Source organism: Pangasianodon hypophthalmus, chromosome 28, assembly GCF_027358585.1.
Source record: "Pangasianodon hypophthalmus isolate fPanHyp1 chromosome 28, fPanHyp1.pri, whole genome shotgun sequence".
In the NCBI taxonomy this organism is placed as follows: domain Eukaryota; kingdom Metazoa; phylum Chordata; class Actinopteri; order Siluriformes; family Pangasiidae; genus Pangasianodon; species Pangasianodon hypophthalmus.
In genome coordinates, this window is record NC_069737.1 from 12054966 (window position 1) to 12065471 (window position 10506).

At 37.6% G+C, this 10506-nt stretch overlaps 1 protein-coding gene across 9 annotated transcripts in view; it reads left to right on the top strand.

Annotated features, from left to right (window-relative positions):
* Window positions 1-10506, top strand: part of prom1b (prominin 1 b) — a 55361-nt gene that overhangs the window by 14934 nt on the left and 29921 nt on the right. For 6 of the 9 annotated variants that reach the window (XR_008301212.1, XR_008301211.1, XM_053231123.1 and 3 more), the window contains exons 2-8: window positions 841-902; window positions 1019-1045; window positions 2355-2560; window positions 7403-7523; window positions 7740-7803; window positions 7957-8046; window positions 10249-10272. Coding sequence is in view for 7 of the 9 variants with exons in the window: in XM_053231123.1 (XP_053087098.1) it covers window positions 841-902; window positions 1019-1045; window positions 2355-2560; window positions 7403-7523; window positions 7740-7803; window positions 7957-8046; window positions 10249-10272 (594 nt within the window). In the remaining 2 variants the exon portion in view is untranslated. The remainder of the gene's footprint in view (window positions 1-840; window positions 903-1018; window positions 1046-2354; window positions 2561-7402; window positions 7524-7739; window positions 7804-7956; window positions 8047-10248; window positions 10273-10506) is intronic. The other 3 variants (XM_053231124.1, XM_053231128.1, XM_053231125.1) reach the window with 2 other exon arrangements.

Below are 10506 nucleotides of genomic sequence, written 5' to 3' on the forward strand. Positions count from 1 at the left end.
AAAAACAAAAGCTATGAGAGTTGGGCTAATGTCCATGATTCTCCATGATAAAGCATGTTTCAGTCCGGGTGTGAGTAAACATGTGGGTGTGTGATGACTCAGAATTAGCTAAGTAACAGTCGTGTTCTAGTAATAATAATACATTTTATTTCTAAAAGACATAAAGACATTATAGATAACCATATATAAATAATGTATAGTGGTGACTCAGCCTACTTATAGATTGTTATATATATATATATATATATGTAGATTTCTATATATATGCATGTGTACAGGGATGATTTTCCAACATTGAATCTAAGATCACATGCATTTTACTCAAGAAATTTGGTATTCATGAAAATTGCATTAAAATGTTGGGAAAATGTTCATATCCTAGTCCTGTTCATGACTGTTTCTAAATTTACGAATAAGAAGACTAACTAACGCAAACCTCAACTTTCCAAATATTTCAGTAAACAGGGTTGAATGAATGACACTAAAATTTAATGGACTCATGGAAAAAGAAATTTCGTAAGATGTCATAAGATGTTAAATGAAAATAATAAGATATTTTCGTGTATAAAATAATATGATATTTAAGTATTTTAGTGATTATTTTTCAAGGTAAATTGGAGTTATAGCGATCTAGTGCATTCAAAAATGCTGCTTTCTAAATGCTGTAGAGGTGTTTTTTTAATATTGTAATAATGTAATAAGTTATTTATCTGAAACATGCACATACACTGTCCATAGGGTTTACCTTTACTTCACATACACATTTGTAGATGTAATATCAACTGCCACCCCAATTGTGGAGTCTGTGTCAAAATTATTATTATTTTTTTTTTAATACAGATCTTATTGTCAGGATGTTGCAACAAAACATGAATGGAATCAAACCAGAGGAGCTCCAGAAGGTGTGTGTCTTTGTGTGGATGTGTATATGTTAGTTGTTAGACTTTATTACTCTGTCGAAATCTCACTTTCACCTTAATTTTGTCACTGCTGCTTCTTCAACATTATGGAACAACAGCCGGAGAACATTGTCCTAACGCTACAGGTAACAACTTCACTTGCTATCACATTTGTATTCTAATGGTCGGGAAAAAAAACCCCACTTTGATATTTATGCTTGTCATTACATTTAACTCCATCTTGATATTTGATCTTGTATTCGTTCGTCTGTGTACACCGTTGCACGTTAAACAAATTAATATCGAAATCTCCTGTCATATCAGGTTCTTCATTTGTTTTCACTATTTACAGATAGGTGACAAATTAAACAGATAAATCAGTGGCTCTGTTATGCTGTGGTTGGGTTTATTTATTTTGCTGCCATGGTTTGGCTCCACTTGTCCCACTGCGAATCAATACAAAGCTCGGACTGATCACCATTCTCCTATAACGAAACACTGAAATGAAATGAAACATTCTATATAGATGGGAGTGGTCTCTTATGACTCCACCCCCTTCCACAAGTCAAGAGGGTGCACTGAATGGTTTAATGAAGATGAAAATGAGATAAATCATATGCTATGGACTTCACACTCAGCAGATCTCAGCCCATTTGAACACCTATGGGAGATTTTAGAGTCGTATGATAGACAGTGCTCACCAAGACTATCATTAAAACAGCAAATGAGAGAGATCTTTCCAGAGATGTTCCAGAGATGTTCCACTGAAGCAGTTCTGGTGGCTTGTGGAGGCCCAACACCTTACTAACCACACTTGATGTTGTTTTTGTTTTTTTTTCCTTTAATTTGTCACTCATTTGTATATTTCATTCAAATCGACCTCTTTGTGTTATGTGTTAGTGCCCCACTGTTTTCAGTAAGAAATAATAGACTTTTGGATCTCTTACACAGAGCAAGAGGCATAGAGCAATTATTTCCATACTCATGTTTGAGCATCCATGTGCAAGCACATTGCTGATGTACTTGTATGTACTTACGCACTTTGTTAGCCATTGAAATAAATGAGCTGGAAATCCATCTATAATATCATTACTATTGCATAGTCTTATTCTTTTTCTGTCCAAAAGTCAAGACTATTCAAGATTACATTATTTAAAACTGAAACATGTATGTATTTGCCATTAGCAAAATCTTCATATGAATTTTTTAAAATCTCTATATTCTTTTCTCCGTGATTGATGTAAATTGTTCCATTCTAACAATCTTCCATGGATGCTCAGTGTTAATTACAGTGTTAATTGCATTGCTTAAGAGCGAACCACTGATTGTGACTCAGTTAATGTGGTGACTTACATAAAGAATGATGTAATCTTGTTTTGTAATGAGCCACGTAAGGTTTTCATAACTGATGAAATAAACCATGACTCATATTTTTCACACTTTTTCTCTCTGAAGGCCATTTATTATGAGATCGGCTTCATCGTGCTGGCAGCGCTGGGTGTTGTGTTCGTGCTACTGATGCCGCTGGTGGGTTTATTTTTCTGCTTGTGTCGGTGCTGTGAGAACTGCGGAGGCGAGATGCACCAAAGGCACCGCAAAAACGCTGACTGCCAACGTGGCTTCTATACAGTCTCGCTTATCACGTCATCTGTGTTTATCGCGTATGTATACAAACTTCCACTGAAATATGTTTATCATTTCCCAACACTCAAGGCTATTTCTTTTTGTTATATAGCAAAACAGCGGACAACTTTCTTATGCGCTTGTAGCCCATCTGCCTAAAGTTTTGACATGTTGTGCGTTCTGAGGTGCTTTTCTGCTCACCACGGTTGTAAAGAGTGGTTATGGATGAGCGTCCAGTCCATTGGCACCATGCATACACACATTCACAAACCCATTCATACCTACAGGCAATTTAGCATGGATAGAATTAGCACAGATGAATACATACACCTGCATACTCTACTCTGGTGTACATTTTGGTCTCGTCATTATTCTTTTCATGAGAAACCAGACGAGTGATCATGTTATAAGGCGACAGAGTGGAGTGATTAGGCAATGGTTAATGTACAGCATTAATGAAGGGCCTCATAACTGTTTTTTTTTTTCAAAAGTAGTAGTAGATATTGTATAGTGTGCATTGGGCTTTGCTTCCAACATGAGAAAATAGATTATATCCTCAGCATAAGAACTGAAACAAAAGTATCTCGGTCCATGAGCTGTTTACAAACTGAAGTTTAGATTTTGTAGGCAGGTGTAAAGCAGCACTGGTGCAAGGGTCTGTTCTAAAATGGACCAGAATCATTAGGGTAAGTTTAAGGTTCTGGATTAATGATAGAAAGGTTGGGAATTTGAATTCAAGCATGGATGCCATTCATGCCAGTCCCTTAAGCAAGAACATTAACAGTCAACTGCTAACTACTGTGTAAGCCAATTGCGATGAAAGTGTGTACTGAGGATACAATTTACACATACACACACACACACACACACACACACACACATATACATATATATTACAGAAGTTTTAACCGTTTTATAGTTTAATAGTGTTTATTATTTCAAAGCTGTCATTCAAAAATATGGATCAGAAATCATGCTTATGCCCGTGCTCAGCCCTGTGTGTGTGTTTGTGTGTGTGTGACTGAGAGAGAGAGAGAGAACCTCTAGTTAAAGTGAATTACACTAATACGTGGCTAGAAATAGAATAAGGATCGCAACCTGGACATCCTCCATGGATCGTCCACCTGTTTATCTCTCTCTATTTTCTGTGTATGTACCTTTTTCTGTCCATCCCCTTCTCTCACTCTCTTTCTGTGTGTATAGAAACGACTGTGTTGACATCTGTGTGCACGTTTTCAGCAATATGAGTGTGTGTGTGTGTGTGTGTGTTTGCCATCAGTCCTTCACATTTTATTTCTCTAAAAATCAGAAAGGCACTTGTTAGTGTGATGTTGCTAATGCAGCTCTACGTGCCATGTTTTTTTATCGGTTTGTTTATTCCAGATGTAAATTTGGAGGAAAGTCACAATTTTGCTGCAATCAAAGCAGTGTAACTCAAATACAACTTTCTCTTTAGAAGAAAGGCTCGAGAGTACACCTGCAGTGGTTTAGAATCACACACACACACACACACACACAGAGACAGAGAGACAGAGAGAGAAAGAGTTGTGACTTTGCAGCATTCACAAAAGCATGAGTTTCTTTTTCCCCATGTGTGTGTGTGTGTGTCTGTGTGTGTGTGAGTGTGTATAGCAGTTATGTGACATCGATAGCCCTTATTTTGTCCTCAGAGAAATTCTCCGCCTTCTTTCACTGCTCTCCATCTCTCACCTTTCCTATTTTTTCTTTCCTGCACTGTGCAGACTGCAGCCTTCATGCCACAATGAGCGTTTGTGAAGGGTAGACTTCACAAAGTGTGAGCCCTGTCTGCATTGTGTGTGTGCGTAGATGTGTGTGTGTGTGTGTACAGTGAGGGGAAATAAATATTCAGACACTTTGTTTTGGTTATTTAATATACTTTCAGTGCATATATCCACTTCAAATTTATACACATATTGTCTTTTGACTTTGTACACCTTCACTTTAACCATGATTGTTACTCGTTGCGTGTTATTTGTTGTGTGAAACTTGTTGTGTGAACCAAGAGAACATCTTTTATAATGACACCAGAGTAGTAGGTTATACTGAACATTATACTGATTGCCTATAGACGAATCACAGCCGATGATGAGTGCGAAAATGCTTTTATACAACAATTCTATAAACAAGAAATTAATATCGATATCGATATAACTGACATTTCGGACACAATATGGCCAAATGTTTTGTTTATTTTTGCTCCGTTTGTGGAAATACATCCTGAAGAAGCCACAATCACTTAGCTGGCTAGCTAGCTTACGTTGATTTGCACATTCCCGTTAAATTGGCGTCCCTTCTTCCTTTTCATCTTCACCTGACGAGCTTTCAGATCAAAAGTCAAAAGTTATATTCATATATGTCTGCTGATGAGGTCCCTAAAATATATATCTTATCAAATACCTAGCAATTTCATATTTTAAACATATCTTTGTTAATGCTTTATGAATACATAGTTTTGTTCATATTTATAAGTACAAAGCCGATTTGAAGTCAACGTGTCAATATGTACATATATGATATATGCATTGGAAGTATATTAAATAACAAAAAAGTGTATATACTTATTTCCCCTCACTTTTCCTGACTCTATAATAATAATAATACTAATAATACTAATAATAATCACAAACCATGATTGCAATAGCTACAAAACCATTCTGTAACCACCTCAGTCTGGGTATGTGTCCTCAAAATTATAGGACATGTGTGTATCCTGTAATATTATAGGACAATGTCCTCACATACATCCGGTCCTCACAGGAAAAAAAAAAATGTTTTTAGAGATTTTATTTGAAAAACCTGTTGGTTAATGATGTTAAGGTTAGAGTTCATTAATATATCTATTAGAAGATATCATTAATTAGGGGTCCAAGCACCGAAGGTGCTGGAACCCTATTGTTTTTGTTAAGATTCTTCTTCTTATGATGATGAAGATGATGATGATTCAGCGCTAAAATAGTATGGAGAGCAAAGACCACAAGTCATAGAAACACGAAATTTGGAGGGAAAGTGCAATATGCCCCCCACTACTCAGGTACATGAAGGGACCCACATAGGTCTGATGGTGGTACAATAGCACAAGGTTTTACATTGTGGTCCATATCTCATGAACTGTAAGTCTTGCAAAGAAAATCTTTTTGCCACTGATTCCTTGTATTCTCTCAAACAAAAAAGCCTCAGGAACCATTTAGCTCTGGCCATTCTAATTTATGATAATTAGCATAATATGCAAAACCAACTTTTGCGAACTAGTCCTAGGATTTTTGGTTTATCTTCACAAATTTGGTGTCAAACTACTCAGCAGTGTGTGAACCTCATTAATTATCAGAAACATGTTAACAATATGACCACTACACCACTGAGCCTAATTTGCTCAAAAAGATGTAATATGCTTGCTTGAATGGATTGGCACCAACCTTGGAAGGCTTATACAGGACAAGATTCTGAGGTCATAAGCAAAGTTTGGGGCATGGTGATCCATAGGGGTGGAGCTATGGTGTCATAACTGTTTCTCATAAGTCGCATCAAGCTGAAATTTACGCTCCATCTCTAAGAATATGACAATCACATGCCAATCAATTCTTATAAGGTGGAACCTAGTTCACACAAACAGGTTTAACTCATGATAAGTAGCATGGATTTGCACAAAATCTGAAAGGTATATACAGTAAACCGTACTGAGGTCATATGCAAAGTTTGGGGCGTGGTTATACATAGGGGGCAGAGCTAAGTTCCAATAACTGTTTCTCAGGAACATAAGTCCTACTGAGCTGTTATTTGGTAGATATCTGCATATCTGGATAAGTCTGTAAATGGATGATGACCTGACTACTTAAAAAAAAACCTGGCCATCATCAGCCAATCAGCTTTCAGCAGGCGTTTATCAGGGTTAACACTGAGCTATTGTCTTGAAACTTAAATGGAAGGTTCAGGTTGGGAACAATACTTACTAATCTTACTCAAATTGGCCACTTGGGGGTGCTGTCCAAGTCTGTGCACACAAAAGCAATATTCAAAGCAACGGGGGTCTAATATTCAAGAATGATCAAAAACATGCAGAGATTTGCAAACAACATGCCAATCAATCCAGCAGCTGTAACTGAGGACTGATTGTATGGATCCACTTGAAACTTGAAAGGCACCTTCAGGCCAGTGTCATAAGGAGGTGTACAGGGTTTGGGGTGGAGTTAAGTTCAAATAGGTCTTTGTCAGGAACCAAAAGTCTGAGTCTAAGCTGAAATTTGGTGTTCTGAATTGTTCTGCTAATATGTAACTGGATTTGAATTTCTGTTGGGTTACTTCAAAAACATGGCTGTCTTCAGCCAAATGACTTTCAGCAACATTTCATACAATTTCAGACATTTTGTGCTTATTAAGTTATATTCATCTGTGGAATCTTTATTGTTCTATGTAACCTGGCAAGAACTGGTCATTGGGTTCAATCATTGGAGAAGGTGCTTGGACCCCGATAAGCATCGCTTGCTGCTATATTTATGTCTTGTAATCATTCGTCAATAGGAGGTCCTCAAAAATAACTGTGTGTGTGTGCTGGCATAAAGTAGTTGAGTTACTGCCCCTGTGTGGTTAGTGGCTGCTACTGCAAGCCACCTCTGTTACACTTTGTGTGTGCACTTTGTTGCAATTTTATCAGGGACAGCTAGCATATAGGTATACACTGTAGGTATGCAATTACTGAGTGTAGACCATCTCATACCTTCAATGTGGTAGGGGGTAGGAGTGTAGATACAAGAGGATACTATGTACAGGGGATACTGAGAACATAAAAAATAGTATGTACAACATATGGTAATTATGCCACATATATGCAAAATAACACAGTGTTATCTCTGTGTATGTTCCAGAGTGGGTGTACTGGTTGCCTACACAGGAAGCCACAACATCACATCCCAGATCAAAAGTACCAAACGACTCGTCAGCTCCAACATAAAAGACCTGAAATCACTGGCCAGTTATACACCAGCGGTAACACACATCAAAAAACACACAGAATTCTAACAGCATGATATTAGTGACAAAGTAACACACATCACAAACACACAGAATGCTAACAGCATAACATAAATGAAACAAAGTGTGTAGTTATACACATAGATACAGATTTTAGAACTAATAAACACACTGAGAAACTGTCACAAACTAAGTCAAACTAAGTCACTGTTGATTTGTGTACATTTACAGCAAATCGAGTATCTGACTGCACAATACACAACAGCCAAAAATAAAGTTCTCTCCAATCTAGACAGTAAGTAGTCTCTCTCTCTTTAATTTGTTTTTCGTATATTTATTTTATTTTTAGATGTTTTATGCTATTATATTCTTTTCCGTCTTCATTAACTGTGTGTGATTTTTTTTTTTTTTAATTGTGTGTGTGTTTCATCATTGTGATTGTGACCAGACATTGGGCCGTTGTTGGGTGGGCAGATACACAAGCAGCTGGACAGAGATGTGATGCCAGCGCTAGACAACGTACTGCGCATGGCAGCAGGTAAAGTCAAAACACACACATACTGTATATACATGGGCACACACACATGCACACACAAACACAAGCAGATTTATATGACACTTTAACCCTTTAAACTCCTATCGTGGGTCCTTTCGTATTATTTTTGCTGTAGTTACTGAGTAGCAAGTAGCAACTGGAAAACTATGGCTTGTGGGTTACGAAAATAATCTATATTTCAACAATAATGTGGCCTTTGGGAGATTGACAAGCTGTCACTTTTTTTAATCTGACTTCTAATTATGTTAAAAATAAAATTATAATTGGTCAGCTGTTAAGAAAGTTAGTTTTCGGGTTTAAATATACAAACTCCCGTACTCCTCTCTTTCATCTTCCAAACATTTACTAGGCTAATTAATTAACGCACAATGGATGTTATGTTTTTTCCATGCTTTTTTCACATAGGAAATTGTGTTTAATTTGTAAGGACTTTATGATGAAAGAATATGGCCACTTCAATTCAATTCAAGTTTATTTATATAGTGCCAGACAGGCTGGTTTGAGTAGTTCAGAACCTGCTGATCTCTTGGGATTTTCACTTATTCACAGAGTTTACACAGAGTAATGTGAAAAGCAAAAAACATCCAATGAGCAGCAGTCACATGGTGGAAAAGAATGGCCATTCATTAGAAGAATGGTTTGAGTTGACAGGGATGCTACGGTAACTTCAATAACCACTCTTAACCAATGTGATGAGCCAACTGTATTTAGCCAATTGTATCTTTACCAATTGTATAGCACTTTTAACAATGGACATTGTCACAAAGCAGCTTTACAGAAATAAATGGATTAAAAAAAAAAATATATATATATATATATATATATATATATATATATATATATATATATATTGTAAATATGTGAATTTATCCCTAATGAGCGAGCCAGAGGCGACGGTGGTGAGGAAAAACTCCCTGAGATGATATGAGGAAGAAACCTTGAGAGGAACCAGGCTCAAAAGGGAACCCATCCTCATCTGGGTGCAACGGATAGTGCAATTATAAATAAATTCCTTCTATTATTGTGTACTATATGGACAAATAGTGCAATTGTGCAACCAATAAATTCATCACAGATTTTGCAAGAAGTCCAGTTGGTTAAAATCTATCCACTGTCCACTGATGGAGTCCTGAGTATGAAGGTGCTCGTGGCAACCGTAGCCCCAAAGCCACTACAGCAATCGCAGTCCCAGGCCATTACAGTACAGCTCCCTATATGTGATCTGCAAACCATCTCCACAGCCCCAGGTGGCGCCATCCCCAGCAATCCAGATGGTTCTTCAGACCGTCCATATGGGGCCACCCCCAGCAGCAGTGAGCGATCTCAACCGATGAGAACTCCAACCAGAAGTAGGGCATCAGGATGGATCAAGCAGCGAGGAAAGCATCTCAGAACGCACAACACACCAAACCTTGAGCCGGATGGGCTACGACAGTGGAAACCCACATCAGGTTTACACTCCTATGAGCCACGAAAAGGAATCTAACACAGTTATAGAAGGGATTTATTTATAATCGCACTATCCATTAGCGCCCAGATGAGGATGGGTTCCCTTTTGAGTCCTCTCAAGGTTTCTTCCTCAGGGAGTTTTTCCACCTTGCCACCATCTCATTAGGGATACAGTCACATATTTACAATTTATTTTGGTTTAATGTCCTTTGTTAAAAGCTCTATACAAATAAAATTGAATTGAATTGAATCTAAGGCTACAGTGGGCGCAGGCTCACCCTGAATGGACAGATGAAGATTGGAAAAAGACCAGGTGATGTTTTTCCACTGAAGCTCTGGACTTGTATCTGATTTTACACACTGCACTGCTGCCACATGAGTAGCTGATTGGATAATTGCATGAATGAGTGTATAGACATGAGTGTATAATTCACATGACACTGTGTACATACACAGAGAGCTTACTAACTGATTCATTTAAATGAAAGGGGATTGTGATGGCGATAAGCAATTTAGCATAATATTTCTTTGTTAATTTTTATAATTACAGTAACTTTTGGCCTGCGACAGTTCATCTGTTACAAAAGTACAAGACGATGACATTTACATGGACACGTACATGGACATACACACACACACACATATGAACATAGCACTGACTGCTTGACTGCTCTCTCCCTCTCTCTCTCCCTTTCTCTCTCTCTCTGTCTCTCTCGCTCTGATTTTATTATAAAGTCAAAGTGGAAAGTGCTATTAAAGGTAACCGATCAAACCCGACTTTCCTGTGCCGTGAACTTAGAACATGTGACGTGGGTTTTGGTCTACTGTAGTTTGTGTTGTTGTGACCCTTAGTTCTTCCTCCACTTTGCCTCCCTGTATTTGAACATCCAAACTTAAATGCAGTATTTATTGCCATTACTGTGAAACTTGATGATGATACGACAGACAATTTTATCCAAAACAAATCACAAATGAACCAGAATCGGATCCAAA